This window comes from Hoplias malabaricus, chromosome 7 (assembly GCF_029633855.1).
Source record: "Hoplias malabaricus isolate fHopMal1 chromosome 7, fHopMal1.hap1, whole genome shotgun sequence".
Taxonomy (NCBI): Eukaryota; Metazoa; Chordata; class Actinopteri; order Characiformes; family Erythrinidae; genus Hoplias; species Hoplias malabaricus.
The window spans coordinates 18,978,388-19,000,328 of record NC_089806.1 but is presented as its reverse complement, the minus strand read 5'-3'; the positions used below and the strand labels follow the sequence as shown (position 1 = coordinate 19,000,328).

At 37.4% G+C, this 21,941-nt stretch overlaps 1 protein-coding gene across 4 annotated transcripts in view; it reads left to right on the top strand.

Annotated features, from left to right (window-relative positions):
* Positions 1–21,941, top strand: part of ppp1r13bb (protein phosphatase 1, regulatory subunit 13Bb) — a 51,938-nt gene that overhangs the window by 4,233 nt on the left and 25,764 nt on the right. For all 4 annotated transcript variants that reach the window (XM_066677051.1, XM_066677052.1, XM_066677050.1 and 1 more), the window contains exons 3-4: positions 17,234–17,381; positions 20,990–21,109. In XM_066677051.1, the coding sequence (XP_066533148.1) occupies positions 17,234–17,381; positions 20,990–21,109 (268 nt within the window). The remainder of the gene's footprint in view (positions 1–17,233; positions 17,382–20,989; positions 21,110–21,941) is intronic.

Sequence of the window (21,941 nt, the reverse complement as noted above, 5' to 3'; positions counted from 1 at the left end):
CATCAGCTCTTTCTGACACTCTTGTTTACTTGTTTGCACCACCAAGTAATCAGGAAAGCCAAAGTGAGTGAGGAGAAAATTCTGTGCACCTTCTGAGCCGAAGGATGTTCACATCAGTCGAAACGGGCTCTCAGGGCTTGTAGCGCTAAACACACTCTCGCACACGCACTTAATGTTGAGCCTGGGCAATGTGTGTAATTGAATAAAATTATGTTGACTACGTGATAGAAGCTATATATCAGCCATAATATACACTGGATCATGTTATTACACATGTTTTCTTTGGTAGTACTCTAGTACCAGAATCAATGTCCAGTGCTTAAAAAGTGAGCTAATCTGTCTAAGGTTAGCAGGTGATATCACCAGACCTTGTTCATCAGTAACTCTCAAAAACCTGATTATAACATGGTCTTCAACAAAGCTTGAGTTCCATCGACACAGCATGAAAATCTGGCCACTACAACCACACAGCAACTATAGAAAAACACTTATTACCAGAATTGATGTCAAACACTAAAAAGTTCACTAATCCGGCTAAAGTTAGCAGCTGCAAGCCCTTGGCTCACTGCTCAGTAACTCTGGAAAACCACATTCTAACACTTTTGTCAACAAAACCTATCACTAACATGGCAACACATGTTATATGTTAACATATGTTAACAGGGCAACAAAGTGCAACTACATGTTATTACTTAGTAATCCAGCAAGAAAAAGGCATTTGTCTGTTGTGTCGTCATGTCTTTCTCACCTTCCTCCACTGAGTAAAGTCTGTCGCTCTTAATCCCACCCCTTTCTCGTTTTTCTCCCTCTGAAAACCTGGTCTTGTCACAGCCTCTGCCATAATGTCTGTACCAGGGGAGAAATAAACAAGTTATTGTAGCAAGCTAAAGAATAGTGACGCACGATATATCGGTGGCCAATATATTATTTGCCAATATGTGGATTTTTTTTATTGGAATTTTAGCCGATTTAACAACTGATATTGGCAACTTTTTGTGCTTGCGCATATGCACGGACGTAAATTGTCTGACGTGTGGTTGTTTTTCAGTTTCTGCAGAGACTAAATTTCTCAGTGGTGAAAACTAATTTAAAATATGAGTGACACACACACACACACACACACACAGCAGGTTAAATGACAGTAAGATACTTTCAAACACCAAACCACAGTGCAGGAGCCTTTTTGGCTACGTGATAAAATGACAATGTAAGACAACTGACAATTGGGAGTTTTTTGTGCAGTTAATGTCCACATTTCTCCTTATGTCCACCACCTTCTTTTCGCTGCTAACAACCAAACATAGCTACAGAGTCTTGTGATAACAGGGAAAGGCACAGCCAGTCACATTGGTTGTGTGTGTTACTGGGGAGATAGGACTTGAGTAGAGAACATGATTTAACTCTTTCTGCACCACTAGGTTAATAAGATGTTGACAGACGTTGATCTGGGTTTTTTTTTTTTGGGAGAGGATCAAATCATTAGTAAGGGATAAAAAGTACAGAAATATACAAAGGCTTGTCCCATGACAACAATAATTTTTTAATCCAATGTGAATTTTTTTAATTACAAAAACATATAAAATCATCGGTATCAGCTACTCCAAGGTGCTAATTATCGGTTATTTTATCGTCCCAAAAAACCCTTGAGATATGTGACGTAAAGTGTTACACGGTCCTCTCAAGTCTTCTTCACCCTGTGATTCTGAAATTGTATAGAATATTTTTTAAGAGAAGCAGAGCAGTGAGAGGGGAACTGTTCTTCCTATTACAGGTCAAAGGAGCATCACAATGAATTCAAAGCTCTCATTTTAAAGTAAAAATATTACATAATTATTTATTTATTTATTATTATTATTTTTTTTTAAAAAAACCTGAACCGTGTACTACTGCTGGGCGATATACCTAAAACCGTTTTTTTTATTTTTGTTATGATATGAATTTTTAATTTACTAGCCACACAGGTTTAAAACCTAACCATGTGTAGAATGCAGCACGGTGGTACATTGGTTTCACAGGGGATGTTTTTCATTGCTGCATTGCTAAGCTAAGCATGCATGAAACGGAGTGCAAATATAAGTGGAGTTGTTGAGTATGGTGAAAACCGATAGGGGAAATTCTGAACCAGAAGCGGTACCACACATTGGGTTTGACCGGACGTGGACCAAACAAACACTTACTGCAAATGATGTCGAGCTAACATATCTATGGTATGATTGCTGGGAGTTGCATATTGTTGCGATTTATGATTATTGTTATAATCTAAATTTATATCTAAATAACTCATTTCTATAAATATGTTGTAAATTAATGAAGGTAAAATTTTCTAAAACAACAACAGCAACAACAAAAAAACTGGTGAGAGATTGATAACATTAACAGAGTGTAGCTGGTTAAGGTTCTTCTTTTTCACTGCAACTGTCATGCCATATGATCCCTTCACTTATTTAATGGCACTCTCTGAAAACTTATGAGTGTGGGTCCATGCAAACCATGTAATACTAATGTGGAAATGTTTTTTTGGTACAATGTACTATTCTCATGACAGTGGAGTAGGGTACTCTTATGTGTGGATGATATGGCCCTAAAATATTATCATGATATTTCAGGTTTTTATGGTAATATTCTTGGTAATATTCTTGGCAAAAAAACACTGAAAAAAACTTTAAACTTCCAGAACACGCTATTGCAATAAAGATAAATGATATTATGAATTAGATTCAATTAATAATATATTTAATATCTTATTTAAATTATTATATATAACATTGTATTTTTGTACGAATCTTACAAGTTCAAGCATTCAGAAGTAGCAACAAATAAATGTGTAAGCATTTGCTTATTTTGCAAACAACCGTAACCTACCAAGATTCTGACATTGTATAAAATCTATATAGAATATTGCTATTTTATATCCAAACCACCTCCATACGACTGAAGTCACTAGTCTTTTGGAGCAAACTCTTTGAACACAGAGCAAATTTACACCGTACATGTTGCTTTGCTTAAATGATTCACGTAATAAATGTATGCCATGTTACATATAACTTCATGTCAAAATATCACAATATTGACATTTTATTGTTTGAAAACGTTTTGCGATATTAATGCACGTATTACGATATGGCACAACCCTACTCTTAACCACTGTACTGTAGACCCTTTCACAATTATTACATAATCACATGATCGCAATTATTTGAGCTAACTGCGAAGATTTGTGCTGACTGCGATCATATTATATTTTATTTCAATCCCAACAAACTGAATATCAATTACGTGTATTTCTAAACAAATGGTGCTATTAAACGGTGGCTCTAAAAAGTGCCAATAAAACAAACCTGAAAAATCATCTGTGGATACACCACCGCATTTCGCTGAACTTGGGAAGACAACGGCATCAACAGATTCTTCCCGGCAGTTGACCATTCTGGAGGCTCTCAGGAGAGTATATTAGGCTACATTCACACAACAGGTAAAATTATTTTGTGACCTAATCAGATTTTTTTAAACTGAGTCGCACGCACAAAGAACGATTCTTCATCTGCTGACCAGAAGGAAATGTCCGTCTGTTTCATACAAAGCACTTTCGTTTTTTAAATGAAGGAATGGGACTGGACTGCAGCGCTGTGTAAAACCTCCCCTTTTTTATTCCAAATGAGTTCTTTGTTAAAAATTAATATTAATTAAAGACTCTATTGAATATTAAAACATGAACTGTTTTTTCTTTCACTCTAAAGAAAAACAGTCCAAAAACACACATTGTAGGTGGATTGGCGACTCGAAAGTGTCCGTAGGTGTGAATGTGTGTGTGTGTCTGTGTTGCCCTGTGAAGGACTGGCGTCCCCTCCAGGGTGTATTCCCGCCTTGCGCCCGATGATTCCAGGTAGGCTCTGGATCCCCCGCGACCCTAAATTGGATAAGCGGTTACAGATAATGGATGGATGGAATGGATATTTATGAATAAACTGTTCGGTAAACTGACGCTCTTTACCATAATAGTGTATGCACATTATTATGTTATCATTAAGCATAAAGGCCTATTAAAATACTAGAGGTGTAAAAACAGACAATTAAATTGTTAATTGCAATTACTTGTATGACAAATAAACGTCAGTTAAAATTTCATGATCGTGACAGTCCTACTTTCCTGCAGAAATTCTCGCAATCAATGCAGTTACCATGTAATTTTGGTGACACCACATGACTTTTAAAGTCAGAGCAGTTATAAACGTGCTGGGAATCTCATACTACACATTTGGTTTTTTGCTGATTTTTACAGAGACTTGACAACTGTCTGGCACACACTATATGAATAGGGATAATAGACTACACAACCCCAAACTCCCAAACTTAACCCTACACATGTGTTTCATAGGAGACACAGATAAACATGGACGTACAACTCACTGTTGTTGTTGTTTGTGCAGCTATTTGTGTAGATCCACAAAATAAAAAAAATGTAATAATGTCCTTGGGTGGTGGATGTGGAGACTCTGTCTGTGTGGTCTTTATAGCACATACTTGAGTCTATATTCCCTCTTAAATGGTCCAGAAAAATTAGCGGTAGCAGTAGTGAGCGCAACAGTGCTGTGTCCAGTGTTTCCATTACCGTTTAAACTCATTATATAAGGACATGTGCATGTAGCACTATGCTATGTCTTGTAGTTTTCCATAGTTTTACTTCATGTGCCTGTGTTTAATGACTGTGCTTGGTTCTCACTGGCTGTTGATGGAACTCTTTCAGAATTGAATTGTTGGAGAGTTTACACTATGCAACCACATCCAAAGTCAGGATGAAAAAAATCAAACATTTGATATGCTTCGACTGAGCCCCTTTCACACTGCAAGACTGCACCAGAATCTGCAGACCAATTAGCACAGAGCCAATTAGCACAGACTCGGCCCGACTGGAGATCAGTGTTAAAATCAGGTTAGAAGTCGTGTAGTGTAACTCCAGCTTAAGCGATGAAGGTGATATCGCTTGTGGTGTTTTTTTATAGGCTGTTGGATAAGACGCTACTTATTATGGACAAGTGCCTTAATGAACTAATGTGTTTAGCCCAGTGGCTGCTTTCACACAATCAGGTGCCCTACACATTATAGGACTTTCTAGTTCAGACTAGAAGGCTTCATCACAGCAGACATCCAGCATGACCTACATTGCTGTCTCGTGCTGGGATCACAGACGTGCATCATGGGAAATACCTACAGGCTGTATGAAGCTATTTCTCTAGGAAAAAGTGCATACATACAAGTTTCAAAGTGTATTAGCATGCATGTGTACTAATTTGAACTGCAGAATTAAACACACTATATTAAATGTTAAGTCAAAAAATGAAGAACTTTTCAAACCACAGGCAACAAACTTATTTACCGCACCTTGTCTTAGAATCCCTGTACCGTGTATCAGATCAAATGTTTGACAATTTGAGGCTTAATCCGAAAACAGGAAATTGGGTGTAAATCTTTTACTATGTACTTGGGGACATGTTATTTAAGATTGTGTTGGAATTTTGAGATCATTTTGATTTTAAACTATTATGGAGTTAAATCCTGTCATTGCTAGAGTAGAAAACATATAAATGATCATTTTGTTGTGTTTCTACTACTACACATTCAAGACTGTATTGGAGTGTTATTGTAGCAGTTTAACCTACTTTTAAGAAAACAGAAATGAATTTTTTTTTCATGTTATGGACCTTGCTGTTCTGTTTAAGGGTTAGAAAACTTTCATTCCAGTCAGGTTTGTTTTGTGATTTAAAAACCAGCACTTTTCTGCGAGAAGCATGTGTCTCTATATACTCATACATGTTCTACCATAAACCTCTATGTAGACATGCACATAGACATCTTAGTGTAGATGGGGTGACTAAATGTTTGGGGCATTCAGATGGCATGACCGCTGGGGCTGTGTAAATGTTGACATTGCTGCTCTGTGTCTTTTCTGAAATTTAGAATTGAGAAGCAGAAATTACAAAAATACCAAGTAAAAACAAATAATAGAGACCAAACCATTTACCAGATGAAATTTAAGTTTTACCCCCAGTTTTCTGTTTTTAATTTAGCCTCAAAGGTCAGAAAAGTGAATTGATACATGTTACACCAACTCTACTGACCCATTATGGATTTGACAGCAGGGCTATAACCTCATCAGTTTGTGGACAGCAAAAGACATTGATATTCTATCATTCAAGACCCAGAAGAGATGGCATAAACTGTTTGGTTTTATCAGCTGTGATCACACGCAGCCCGGTTTGTGGCAGAAAAATAATGACAGGAACATTGAGAGCTGTTGGCTGGGTGAAAGGAGAATTAAGCATGCATTGACTGTACCACACAATCTGCTGGTATGTTCCTGCCACTTTCTATACAAGATACAACTTGTAAATTATTTTAAATATATACTTTTAAGTTTTTCACTTTTGGCCTAAAAGAATTTTACAGATAATTATCACACATACCTGTGTACATTCTTGCAGTGATTCCCTAAAAAGCTAACATGGGAGATATCTGTCCCACAGATGCTGTGGAATTTCCCAGAACATCTTTGACAGATTGCTGCTAGGACCAACTGAAGCAGTGGTTACTTAAGCTTTAATTTTGTAGATCAGTAAAGGGTCCCGATGGTGCCACTCAAATCACTGACCAACTAGAATTCTTATGATGCCAAACTTTTGACTTCTATGTCATGTGAAGTACGGTGATCTAAAATGAAGCACCATGCTCTGAACACCTTTTTTTGATTATTTAAAGCTCATTTATGCTCAACGTTAAATACGGCTGTGGACAGAGCCTTCTGTCCGTACTCTGCGTTCATTTCGTACGTAATCTGCACGTTTTCTGAAAGCTAATGGATGCAGCTGGGATGGAGCAGTCGAGACACAGTGTGAGTTCTTATGCCTGATGTGTGTGGCTACCTGGCAAAGCAAGTTATCGAATGCCGTTGTGGACATCTGAAAGTATTGGAAATTATGTTCGTCATCAGTTTCTCTCATTCGGTAGATCAAGTGAATAAAATTCTCCGTCCAGTAGAACTGCTCTCTACTGGGTGTGTTGCTCAACAAACATGTCTTTGGAGCTGACGCAAGGAAGTATGTGGGCAGTGTCACTTATATCGCTTGAAGTGCACACATACATTTCCATACGCAGAGGAAGTATGAATGAGCCTTAAGGATTAAGGTGTCCAAGGTGATTTGACATGCCTTGATATTTTAACAAATTTCACCTAAAAAGTTTTTTCCCAAAAAGCTACACATGTTAATATTCAGCACAAACCCAGCAACATTTATGTGAGAGAAGTACGTATGTCATCCACCTGTTGTTTGTTTTGTTTAAATTAACTCTAAACATGGACTTCCCAAAACACCTATTTTCAAAGGTGCTATTTTATATATATATATATATATATATATATATTAGTGAAAAACACATTGTGAACATTTAACATTTAAGTTTTCTTTAGAGTTCTGAACTGTGGAGACGTGGGTGTTGCCTACACACTGGTGTTTACGGCTTTCCTATATTTTATTTAGTTTTTTCTTCTACTTTGCTATGAATCTGATGTAACACTGTATTTTTCTATACCTGTGGCTCACAGGTTGACTATTCATCATATAAGTGTGAAACACAGGTGAGAAATCTCCACCACATCAGTGAGACCAACTGAAAGCAACAGAGAGCACCCAAACTGTATTACAAGCTGTTTTTTTTCTCTCTTTCCCTATCAGCTGAACTCTACCGTCAGCTTAACAAATTCCATCACTGTAATAGCATAGCTTCGAAGCTAGCCAGCACCAAACATGCTTCAAAAAATGAGTCAAATACATTTCACATACTCATCACAAAATGAAGCTGTTCCTCCTCAGTGACTGTGCCATTTTAGAGGTGCATTTGTTTATGTGACTAAAATGAGCGATTTCACACGTCGTAATCCTCCAGTAAGAGTGGCCGAATTAGCATGCTATTATCATATTAATAAGAACTGGTGGTCGTGGTATGAGTCTCGGAGAGAGACGTGCCTAGAGACGTGTAACTTATCATTCTCTAACAACCAGGTAAAAATAAATTTCTTTTCAACCTTCATATATTTGAAAAGAAGACCCTTCAAGGTTACTGGGAGTATGTTTATTATGTTTCTAGAACAAAAGCTCGCTGAGTTGTCTAAGTGTTTAAATGCAAGTTCAGAATTAGGAGCGCCCCCCGCCCCCACACGCATCACTGTAATTTATGTTTACAGTACTGTTGTGCAAACAAGCCCCCCCAGACAAACACGTGCACATTCTCCCCCTCTCTCTCTCTCTCTCTCTCCCCCTCTCTCTCTCTCTCTCTCTCCCCCCCCCCTCTCTCTCCCACACATTGGTCATGAACAGCTCTCGAGGCTTCAGCTGATAAACACAATTGAGGCTTCTAGTGATACACACACATTACCTCAAAGTTGAGCCGGGGGAATGTGTGTAATCGAATAAAATATTGACTGCATGAAAAAACCCATATATCTCTCATAATATACACTGGACCATGTTATTAAAACCCATAAAGTGCAACTTTGGTATTACTCTAGCCCTGTTAACCACATAGCAACCGAAAGAAAAGCACTTATTACCAGACTCTAAAATGCTAAAAAAGTGAGCTAACCCGGCTAAAGATAGCAGGCGGTAGCACTGACCCTCGTTCATCAGAAACTCCCAAAACCAGATTCTAACACTTTGTTGTCAACAAAACTTGGATTCCACTGATGCAAAGTTCCTTGGAGGAGTAATCTTTTTGAAGCTGTCAATTTTAGGTAAAAATACTACATAGTGTTCCTTTCAAGTGTGGTCAGTTTAGATAGTTTTTAGTTTGACTAAAGTTACTAAATATCAGGCAGGTCACACAAATCATGTAGCCACACACACTAGGGAGGGTAGGGAGCATAAATCTTAAAAAATTTGCAGTCCAAAATTTGGAATAACCCCTACTACAGCGGAATACACTTTCTTACATTTACTCAACTATGCTTTTGTTTTGTAGTAGGATTTTAAAGTTTTGTGTTGTGTTTATGCCTCTTTTTACATATTTTTACTGCATATTTGTATTTTCTGTGTGTTGATTATCGCATCTGAGATGGCAGTGTCTTGCAGGAGGTGTCTGTTTTATGTAACAGTCATTGTAATAGAGGCTGTGATTCTCCATGCTGCATAGATATCTTATGAATCACAGCTCAGTCACTGTCCACCCCAGAGAAAACCTGAACATTTTCAGTATATTGTGGCACATTGGTGCCCTCACTTGCAGTTAATAATTACAGTTATGGGTCAGTTATTGTCTCAAATTAGAAATATATCTGTTATTGTACATTATCATCTGAGGAGTATGTGCATTTTGTGAGGTAGGGTAGTCTTTTTCTATTTTTTAAATTGATTTATTTATATTTTATTTAATTTTTGGTCCCTGAGGATTAAAGATTTGTGACAGGCGTACACCTTACTGGTGATATCAATTTTAGGCCTGAGACACCCTAGAATCTCTTTACTCTGACATTGTATGTTGTGTGCATACTTATGCTGTGTCATGTCTTGGAGTCTGTTTAGATGATGGATCTGTCTGATTTTTGTTTTTGAGTTCAGATGCACTATCTGTCTGGAAAGCTTTGCCTTCCTGTCTTATCTGTGTCGATCTGATGATATTTTCTCTTGACCTCTGAGCAGCCACTGAAGTTTGCAGAAACACACTAAACAACCAATAAGCTTCAGTTAAGGCCACATGACCGGGCTGTCAGAATATTCAGAGTGCATGGTATGGTGCTGTGGTTCATGCCCTGCAGCTCTACAGTGCCATCAGTGTCACACAGCCAGTCAGCTGAAGAGCATGCCCCTTTCCGTTCGTCTCATCTGGTCGCGTGTCACTCAGCCAACCAATAGAAAGCTGAGGAAAGAGTGCGCTGGCTAATGCACTGTTGTTGGGGGACTTTGGCAAAAGCATGCTCACCATTTGCAGATAACTTATCAGGACTTTGCCAAGACACAATTTATGTTGAAATACTTTCGTTAAGGCTGTACTTATTGTATGTTTGTGTTGCCTATTACAACCATCAGCTTGGTAATGTTTATTTAAAAAAACTCATAAACTAATTTTGTAATTAAAAACTGTGTTTTATTAAAAGGTTTCGACTGGAATTACCTTAATATGTGCATGAAAGGTACTCATTTGATTATGTAACAGGCCTTAAAGAGAGTTGTTTGAACTTCACACTGGATTAAGTCTCTGTCACAAACTGAGATTCCATTAAGGTGAAGAGCTGAGTGAGATGAGCACTTGGTGCATCAAAGTTTTTACAAAATATTTTGTGCAGATTCCAGCCTCAGATATGCAGCCTTATAGTAATAATAATTAATGTTAATAGTCTTAACAATTACTCAAAATTATTTTTATCTCCATTCCCCTTTGCAGGCCTTATTACAAATACATTTCTTAATATATCTCTGAATTGGCGACTTTGGAATTCATGAGCTTTTCAAATATGAATGCTGGCTTTTAGTTAAATAAAAGTTAATAAATAAATGGGTATGTACTTAGACAAATGTACTATAAAAAGCTATCTTTTTTATTTGTTTTTGATTTAGTAGACCTTGGGTTTATCCTACAAAACTAAGATATTTAAAATTTTCCTTGCCACCCTAAAGGAAGGAGCAAATTACATCTGGCCTTTTTTTTTTCTTTCGATATTTTGAATAAAATTCTGTATTAAATGGTACTGCAGATTGTTTCATGGTTGATTGGATGTTTATTTTTGGATGTTTTGCAATGAAGAACTATCACTTGGATCAAAAACAACATTTAAATAAGCTTACAAAGTCTGTATGTAAAACCAGAATTAATATCTCCTTTTTCGAGGCCAATTTAATAATTGGTTTTCTGCTGTAATTCCATGATTAGAAAACATAAACCCCCCCTTTTTTCTTTTTAATTAGAAAAAAGGTGCATTTTGATTGCCCAAACTTTGTGCATCCCTAATTTCCTACATCTATTAACATGCTTACTTGCTTCCTAAAATAATGCTACAGTAGTTTCTGGGAGTTCCCTGTTGGCTACAGTTAAATAGATATTAGCATTTTCCCATTTCTGACATACAATGAACTACTGAAAAATATAAATATATTTTAAATATATTTTATATTGTGAACTCATTGCTGTAATGAAATGGTAATAAGATGGCTCTGTGATGGGAGGCTAAACAAAACAGATACAGTATTGTGAATGATGAAACCAAGGAAGCATTCTGAAACTGATGGCTTACAGAATGCTACATGGCACAATGCTTTAAAGACGACAAAGTTTATTCAATTCATTTTCACTAATAAAAAATTTAGAATGTTATGCATAGCCTCTTTAGGAAAATTGAGAGATAAGGCTCTTAAGAAATATGTGTTTAGTTCTAAGAGATACTCAGAGCTTGGAAAATGATTCAATATTATTGCTTTTAGGTCATAAACCCACAAACTTAAGTGAACCTTATAACCTCAAAGGTGAACATAAGAGAAAAAAGTAGGGCAATGGGCATAGACTCTTTCTTTAACATAGACTATGTCACAGTAGCTAAGGCTTACTAGCAATGGCAGCTTGTGGTATAACTCTTGGCAGGACATTATGGGGACTCTGTGCCAATTCAGAGCATTAGTATGGCCAAACAGCTCCAGTCATTGGCACTGCAGTCTAACTGCTGTGAGTAATTTTCAGTTCTTTTCAGGTTGCAAAGCTTCTAGCCAGGCATAAAACGTTTTGGGCAAATGGTGTCTGCAAATGTTTTGCTTGGTCCAGGTTTTCAGGACTCTAATTGCTTCAGAGATTTCACCCCAATAAAAGTTAAATATACTTTTTTATAAATATCTGAAAACGTTTATTCTTTAATAAATGACATACATTATATAGTTTATTTCATATAATTATGTAAAATTAAACAAATGAATATTGTCTGCTGAATTACATCAGTAAACATGATTAGGGTTGAGACTTTTTTATTTGATAAAAATTTTGAAAACCATGTATCATCAAAAACAAAACTCAGATTACATTTAAGTTTGTGGTTGTAAGGTGACAAAATGTGAAAAACTTTAAAGGGGTATGAATACTCTTTCAAGCCACTGTAGTATTCACATTTCCTTTATGATGTTATTGAATAAATGGAAGACATGTGCTTGTTATTGGAGGTGAAGCACATAGACATGATATTCAGACTTATTTAAACAACAGAAGCCCAAAAAATGTGTTAAGAATGTAAGGGTCAATTTTGCTGATGAGCTCAACTTTAAGTTGCATATTATGGATTACATTTTTATGTTTACTACAGGAAAAACATAATGGGCAAACAAATCCATTGATTTTTCAAAAATAGTGCATTAATTGTGGTTAGTCAACTGTATGTGAGTGTACCCAGATATGGATGGTCACTCCATCCTGGATGAACCCCCTAGTGCTTGATGCAGTCCTCCAGTTATACGGTCATTTCAGCTTGAGAGTATGCTGTGCGAGTTTGGCTACCATTTCTCACTGTCTGTGTGTGTGTGTGTGTGTGTGTGTGTGTGTTGATTTGAGTTTTGAATGGAATGGCATTCTCTACAGTGTTCATTGTTTGAATATTATTTTATGTTTTTATATAAAATATACACACGCATCTAATTCATACTCAAACAATTAATATATATATAAAATAATATACTCCCTTGATGCAAAGTGCCCCTTCCTCAGTATCTTTTCTGTTTTTATTATATTTTCTCTCTCTCGCTCTCGCTCGCTCTCCCTCTCTCTCAGCAGTCACAGTGTGTGTGACTCTTTAAGACTCCTCTCTGCAGGGATTCCCTGCACAAGGCTGTTTGCTTACTTCTTTGATGGTGTTTGGGTGATGTGGGTAGCAAGAGACAGAGGTTTATGTCTGTAGGGGTGTTTCTAGAATCCTGCTGTCTTAGTTAATACCTGAGGGATGAAGAAATTTGTAACCATTTTTCTACGTGGCCTGGTCAGCCTGTCTAAGGATGTGCCCTGGGGAAAGGAACATGCACAACATCTGAAGAGAGAGAACAGGAGAGGACGCACTGCATCCAAGTTGAGTAAGGTGATGCTCTTGCTTGGCCTACAAGGTGGGAGGGGCCTAGTAAAGCTACATACCTGTATGGGTAGGTCTGAATCATGCCATTAGGCAAAAGCATAATAACAAATTATTATGCAAATTATTAACCCAGCAATTCTTTTATATCAATCATGAATACGTTTTTGAGGTTTCAATTTTGATGTTACTAAATAACTTTCAGATAATAGAACAAATGACATTATTTAGCTCCTTCTTTTTGATGATTAATTTAACATGCATAGTAATGTTGCCATTAGTATAAACAGACATTGTCCTGTCAACATATCAGTTGATGTTGGTCATGTGTTCAAGTTTGTATGGTATTTAATGAAAATATAATGGGTTATTTCCTATTAGTGAGTTGACGTGCCACGCTTCTGGCATTTATACATAGCATACATAACATTTTATCAAAGGCCCTTGTATGCAATGTCAGCTATCGGCACTGAGCCAGAAAGTTTATATGTTTTAAAATAAATGTTTTCTCAAATAGTAACATGTGTTTTATACACAAAAGGGTTCCCCCAGCTCAAGAGGAAATTACTATAGTCAGCAAGATTATCATCATGTCTTGCTTGTTACTTTGATAATGGTGTAGATCTGATATATTAAAGTTGGAAGGAGGATGGTGAAGGGAGCACTCAGTAAGAACCGTGTGCTCTTATCCTTGTTGGCAGTCGTAATCTTTTTATCCCCATTGTTCCGATTAATCTCATCAAAGATGGATGGCTGCCGCTGCTTCCTTACCACTTGGATGTCTGAATTATGCATGCTGCTTCTCACACTGCAGAGGAAAATGACAGTAGTGCATATTTTTAAAGGTTTTTGGCATTTGACATTTTATATTAATTTAGTCCTTTGGATGGAAGAGACTTCTGGCAGAGGGAAAGATGTGTTCAGATTTTGGACGATGCTGCTGTGGTGCAGTGCTGTCTGTTTGCTTGCTGTGTCATGGAATGTTCTTTGCCTGGATAATGTTGACAGAGCCTGTGCTCCTGGGGTACATTTTAGGAAGAAGCTTAAGTGATCTGAGGCAAAGTCCTGTCCTATAATTAAGGTGTGGCTTATACTTTTTAAGGAGCTAAATATTCAAATAGGATTATTAGTTTTTAGCTGTCCAGCTCAAACAGAAGTCACTCTCAAAGATTGTTATAGATTTTTATTATTTAGTTGGGTTTTTCCCCCCTTTCTTTCTGGTACTTTTCTGTTTGATTGTATTATTTAAGCATAACTTACCCAGCTTGATGAGCAGAGTAATTTGGCATCATTCAGAACAGGACAAAAAACTTGCACAGATGAAGGTGAAATCAGATTTTTTCATCAGATGATAACTACTACAACAATTCCTGCTGATGTGGTCATTGGGTCTGAGGAGCTGCAAGTCATTCACAGTCGGTCACAAATCATGCAAAGCATTACTGTAACTGGAGCAAGGTCATTGAGTAATAGATTGATTTGCAAGTTGATGCTAATGATCTAAAGGGCCTGAGTGAACAAAGTTTTCATGATTTGAAGTGAATTCTCTGGAGGGAAAGGTTTTCAGCTGAAATATTATTCAGGAAAAGACACCAGCAATATAATGGGTTTTGTTTTGTTATGTACATGATCGGTACTAATTTTCAGTGTTTTCTATGAGAAGTTTTGACGAGCTTTATATTGCATGCAAAAATTTTTTAATATTAATCAAACTAAATAGAGGGAAAGGTAGGCTAATCTACACATTTGTGACCTGGATGAACACTAAATGTTCTAAGTGGTGATTTTCTGAATGTTTATTAATCATGACATTTCTAACTGCATCAGGAGATTAGGACTATGTATTAATGAATAGTTTTGTTTATATATTTAATTTAATTTTAGTCCTCTACTTGGGTCTATTCAGATAAGCTCTGGTCTTAGTTCAAAGATGATGTGATTTTAATAGTAAGTCTGCTGTGTATGAGCTAATAGCTGTCACGTGTGTGTGTGTGTGTTAGCCTCTGATTCCCTCCAAAGTCTCACAAAATCTCCTCTGAGGGGCTTTTCTCAGATTATCCAGCTTTTCAGCAGATGACTGAGGCCCACTATGTTGTCATTGTGCAAGGTGCGCTTTTCATTCATCTTTTGCTTCTGCTACACAGCTCTGGGCTCAAGTATTATTCATTGATTTGGCAGTCACTTCTTTAGCTTTTATGTTTCTCATATATAAATACCTCTTCCAGTACTTTTGTAATATTTAGCATATTTAATTCTAAAAGCAGACTTTGTCTGCCTTGGTTTGAGTTGTGATCTTTCTTAGCCTATTGTGCATTTATTGTGTAGAATTGGTTTCTTAATGCCTGTCAGTCAAGGAAACAAGTCAAGTCGACTTAGCATAATATGGTTGGGATGTGCAGTAATTAACCATTCTGCACAAATGAGCGCTATTAATTTCTTCACATGACAGTATGGGCAGGTCCAAATTTTCTCACTCTCATCCAGTACAGATCAATCTTTCTTAAAAACACACTGAGCCTAGTTTGTTTTGTAAATTATTGCTGAAAATTCATGCCTTTGTTAGAATATGGTAACCTAAGCCCCAATCCCATTTCTTATTTTTACATCTACCCTTAATTTTTTTGTCTTTCCAGTTGGAACTGAGTTATAAGGTGTAATAATTTAAACCTTCTGGGTAATGTGACAGTCTTTCAAGAGCCTGGTACTGTCAGCCTGCAGTAATATTAGAGCAGTGTATAGTGCTGGACTTTTGCTGAGTTAAATTTGGAGCATCAAGTAGCCTCACAAGCATTCGACAGTTGTATAGTAAACAATAATTCTTAACTGTTCTTTTATTTGAAGCCTAATTCTCTTATTCTGCATTTATTTTGTTCAAAACATCCGCCTTAAATGTTGCAATAGCTGTGTGTGCCAGAAAGTAATTGCTTCACAATTTAAGGTGGAACTGGAAACCCGTATATCCCTAAAACTACACCCTATCTTTATATAACAACAAAAATTGAGACACCGTGCAACTAGAGAAAATAGAGGGAAAGGGCTAAGTTGTAAGGGCAAGGGGTGAAATGGGATTCACCTCATGTCTAAAACATTCTAGTGGTTTATTTTGTATGTAAAAAATTTGGAATGACACATTATTGAGCTTTTGTACTTAACAAAGCTAAACAACCCGTTAATGGAACTCATTGGTGTTCATTTGTCTCTTGCTAAGTGCTGACACCCTGCTCAGTACATCAAGGGTCTTTGTGCACATATTTCTGCATATTTTTATTTTTGTGTGCTTGTGGAATAGATACACTTTCATTATAATGTAGATCAGCACTAACTTCATTGAAGGAAACAGACTAGCCCTTTTCTATTGATAGTTGTAGAGGCATTCTTTGGTCCAGACCTTTGAGTCCCCTTGGAGTTGTCTGATAAGTAAAAGTGTTGCCAGCTCTTCTCCTGTACTGCAGCATATCTGTCTCCCCTGTGTTAATCTTACCCTTGAAACTTCACTAACCACCTGTCACTCAGTCTGACACACCTTGGCTGCTCTTCCACTTTAATAAGAATTCCTTATGGCCTTGGAAAGACTGGACTTTAATGTCCTCTTCTCCGAGGGTACTTTATCTTTCAAAAGTAAAACAGCAACTTTCAGTGATATGTAGTAAGCTGTGATGCTGCCAAGGCATTGTAACCATGAAAATCTGCAGGCCACAGCCTCAAACTCCTTCTAATGTTTTAAATGTGAGAACATGGATGGGCCTTGAGTTTTACCAATAGTATTTTTTGCCTCTTTTAAAGGTGTTATTGAATAATTTTAAAAAAAAACTGTTATTGCTGACTTTAGCAATAACTGCAGTTTTACAATTGGAAAATTTCTGCATTCTGAAGCAGATTTTTCCCTTCCTCCCCCTCCCCCTCTCTTGATGCAGGTGACCTGTTTTGGGTCTGGGCCTAGTGAGCTACTGTGGTAGATCAAGCTTGTTACATTACAATCTGAACTAAACTCTCTATCTGATCAACACCTTTTAAAGCTTCTGCATTTTAGAGCCTGCTTTGTTGCCATCAAACTCATCAGGCCAATAGATTGTCCTAACTGGATTTGAGCATGGTGTAAATTCTGTTTTATTAATGTGATATATCTCTCCCTTTTTCTTCTTCCCTTGCTCTCAGATGATTCTGACAGTGTATCTGAGTGATGGTGAGCAGGCACTGACAGAGGTGCCCATCACTCCAGAGACATCATGTCGTGATGTGGTGGAGTTCTGCAAGGAGCCGGGGGAAAGTGGCTGCCACCTGGCTGAAGTCTGGCGTGGCAATGGTATGAGTTCGTTTTTTTTCGTTTTAGGTGAATTGTTGTAGAAATTACACCATCTATACGTTGGGTTATAGAAGGAACACACAATATTTTTACCTTTACAGCTTCAAAATACTTTAATGACATGTGCTACTCTGCTTAGGACTGTCTGACAAAACAATACACTTTTTTTTGTAGACTTTACATGAAGCCACTGGCCAAAACTCACACAGTTCTTCCTCTGGCTCATCATCCTGGTCAGCAAAACATCAATACTTGTCTTCCAAAATGTCTATCACAACAGATTTTTTTAAGCTAAGCAGTCTATTGCCCATAACTCTCATTAGTGGAGCATGAGTGATGGTGATTGCACGCATCACACCATTTGTCTCCATTTAAAGTCATCTTGTCAAAATATATGGCCACAATTAAAGTTATATAAATCTGTTCTAACTCACCATGCCTTTAATTTCATTTTTCATTTTCGTAATTAATGGAGCAATCTGTAATATTGACACCAACGTTTGAAATTGGAACTATAATACAGTTTCAAAACAGTGGAGAGAGCAGTCTCCCTCCCCGACAGATGTGAAGCTTGAGCTGGTTGCCAGTTTGAGGAAAACCGAATGAACAAGACGAGTTTAAGAACTTGGGCCGTAATAGCTAAGAAGAATGTGCCATAATCAAAATATTTGCACAGAAAGGTGTTCATCATTTCACTGAAACATCTATCTACGCAAAAAAGTGAACATCTGGCTGCTATTTCTCTGTAATTACAAGCCTTTACTGTCCAAATCCACCTGAAATGCCATTCAGGAGGTGGATCTTATCCACAATTTTCACAGTCAAACATTTCTTTCCACCATTACATGTGTCCGTATACGAGTCTTATTGGCTCCAGATTCTTGAATTCTCTGTTCCACCTTAAGAGCACTATAGCTTTTGAAACTTCTTGAAGCAGCTGTTATTCCACTTTATACATTTTACATACAAAAACCAATTATTCACAATTTTCATAGTTCAAGCATTTAGTACTACCTTATGGGTCTTACTAGTGTTTAAGAGTCTTATTTGCTTTGTTCTCTAGCTTCTTATTGAATACTCATTTCCACCAAAACAATGTGAAGCTAAAGCTAGCCCTAGGATTTATAAAATAAAAACTTTGAAACAAATTTTGAAACACTTATTTCCTATTTTATCCATTTAAAACACACAACCAAGTGTACCTCATATCACTAAAACATTTACCTACTAGTAAAACGCTTATTTGCTGTGCACTACCAAGCTTGATTTCTCCGTTCCGCCTTAAATAGGTGACTGAGGCTTTTTTTTAAACACAAATCTTGCTCCTTAATTTGTTTAAAACACAAACACCACTGAGAAGCAAACATGAATCTGCATCAAGTTCTTTAAAACAAACAATAGTATTTACTCTTTTCCATCATGTTATTTAACTACTTCGTATAAAACTCTCAAAACACAGTCCTGAAACCTTTTAAACGTTGCTATGTCTCACTTTTTTATATAAAACACACAACCTATGGCATTTACTCCTTTTAATCTATTCATAGGTGTTTGTACTTCTATATTTGTTCAGAAATTATTTGCTGTAACCTGTTCAGGAGGAAATTAGCCAGCTCTGGCTCTGTTCTGTAGTGTTGTTACTTGTAAACTGCCTCCACTTTTCAAACACAGGGCCAATATTTCCTCTCATTTTACATCGTCTCTGGTCATGGATATTTTTAGAAGGGCAGTGGGGCTTTTTGGGTCCAGTAAAATATAACATTAACTATGTTTACTAGGTCATTTCATGGCTGTGAGCCACTGTTTGTAGACCTGGCCACACGGTGGACTGTAAAATGATTGGACAGAGGCAGGACCTCGGAGGGCAGGATCATAGGAGCGCCACTCCGGACTATGCACTTTCAAGGAGCGTGACCCTGAACTGGATAAGCGGTTACAGATAATGAATGAATGAATGAATGTTTCCTTAATCTATGACCACACACCCTCAACATTTTATGACTAAGTACATTAAATATCCTACAGATTGCTTCTTTAAGTCATTTGTGATCCCTAGTTCTTGTACTGGCAGAAATTATTTAGACAAATGAAGACCAAAAACCCTTAAATGTGTCTGGTTTCTTAAAGCATTATGTGTCTACTTTTTGTTTTCATCTGTCAACCATCTGGTCTTGATTTTTCCAGTTTTTCTTTGTAGTCCTGTCAGTTTTATTCTCTGTTTGTGCTGTCCATCTGTGCCCAGTCTACCATCTTATTACTGTGTTTATCACTGATCTCCTTTTGTGGATAAGTGCTTGTCTCTTCCTGCATCACATCTGCCCCGCTCCAATGGGTGAGGAGTAGCCAAAATTTATTTTGATCTATTCATCCTTATCCTTGACTAAAGAATACTGTGGATTTTAACAGAAGCTGATAGCAAGCAGATGTGGGGTCAAAAACACACACAATCTAAGTATGTATTTGCCATAAGCCAATCCAACCTAGGCAGCAGACAAGCTCTGGGAGCATGTCACCTGTCAAATCAAAATCTATCCAGGTGTATGCTAAGCCTCCATTGGCACATATTTGCTGATGGCTGCAACTCCAAATAGTGTGTTTTTCCTTATTTTCTGGACTGCAAAACAATTGTTCTTGTTATTTTGTGATACCTGTGCATCCTCAAGTTAGTTAGTCAAGATAGTTGTACGTGAGCGAAATCTTGAAGGAAAATCATGTCAATAACACCAGCTGGGCTTATACTGAAACTAAGCATTTACTTTGAAACTCATTCATTCATCATTGTCTGTAACCGCTTATCCAGTTCAGGGTCGCAGTGGGTCCAGAGCCTACCCAGAATCACTGGGCCAAGGCGGGAACACACCCTGGAGGGGGCGCCAGTCCTGTTATATTAATATTGCCATATAATATAACTTTTTTTTTAATCAAAACCATTTGCTTACTGTTATTTTAGTACATAAATCAGCTTTTGATTTGATCATTTAGACTTGCTACCTTCACATTTATGCATTATCACACATAGGTGCCCTTTATGCAACATTGGTGAATTCTACAATACTGTAGCCTACTGTTTTTTAAGTGTGCCGTGTAAAATGCACATACTCTATACTTAAGATGGCTGACATTGTCCCATTTATATGTTGTTAGAATCTCTTCCCCTTCCATTTAATAACTCCTTTTTTTCCGTCTGTCTGGCCTCCCTCTGTCTGGGTTGCTGGTTTAACTCCAGATGTTATCCACCTTCTCACAGAGGCTAAAACATGTTTTAACTGTCTTCTTCTCTCCCTTCCTTTCTCCCTTTAACTTACGAGCCCCTCTACACCCCCCCTGGTAGGAAGCCAAATTTGATCCAGTCATTTATCCATGTGTATTCTTGTTACCCTCTTGGGTGTGGCTCTGTTCCACTCCTTAATTCTTTTCAGAAGGTCATGGAAGGATGCCTGTCTTTGATATAAAGCTCTCTGTCCTGTTCTTCAACCCCATTTTTTTTGCCTCACCCTCACATCTGTTTGCTTTTGATCTCTATGGATATTGGAGATGTTTTTAGGTGGAGTTTTGTCCTGATAATATCTGACTGCGTCTTCTAACAGTATAGTCTGTCTTCCTCACAGAAAGGGCAATCCCCCTAGACCACATGATGTATGAACACCTGCAAAAATGGGGCCCCAGGAAACAAGAAGTGAAGTTCTTTTTGCGGCATGAGGAATCACCCACAGAAAGCAGTGACCAAGGTGAGTCCTGTTTCTCTCCAGGCCCTGACACTATGATATATTGACATATATATATTGAATATATTGGTATCAGGGCTAACATTGATCTCTGATCACATTTGATAAGTTTTCTTAGCCATATTCATTCAGGAATGTTGACCATGTCATTTTATCTTGGAGACTGGTTCAAAATACATAGTGCAAGATTTGGACAATTTGTGGGAGGACCAGACATGAAACTACTGTTCTTAGGATAGAAAAAGCTGAATGACTGTATCCATACACTCACTCATTTCTCCTAAGGGCTGGTTTAGCACATAATGGTTGATATGGGTAATGTAGCAGCATGACTACTACAGTTTACGCACTTTGCCTGTCCACACCTAGTGTTTGCCCGGTCAAATGGTACACAAAGCAAGTTTTTTTCTGATACGTTTTTGTGTAGTAAAATAATAACTCCCCTTTTTCTTTCTTTCTTTTTTCCCCTCCCCCCACTCTTACACTCTCACACTGATTTTCATCAGTTTTGGCTACTCTGTAGCTCTACTATAAATGTCATGCCATTCTGCAAGGCACTAGTGTGCTGCTTGTGCATGTTGTGTGATAACTAATCCTCTCCTTCAATTGGCTCCACTGGTAGAAATCCCTGCGTTTCAGAATTAGTGTTTTTCAGTGCTTTGCTGTTTTCACCTTGAATGTTAAGGATCACATAAATATTACATCATTTTATATAGAGTATAGTTCTTTTAGATTATGTGGGGTACCTCTGGGTTCAGGTCCAGCTTTTTTGTGATATCATGAAACAGACCTTTACCCAGTGTGAATGTACAGGGCTTCCAGCCTAATGGCGTGT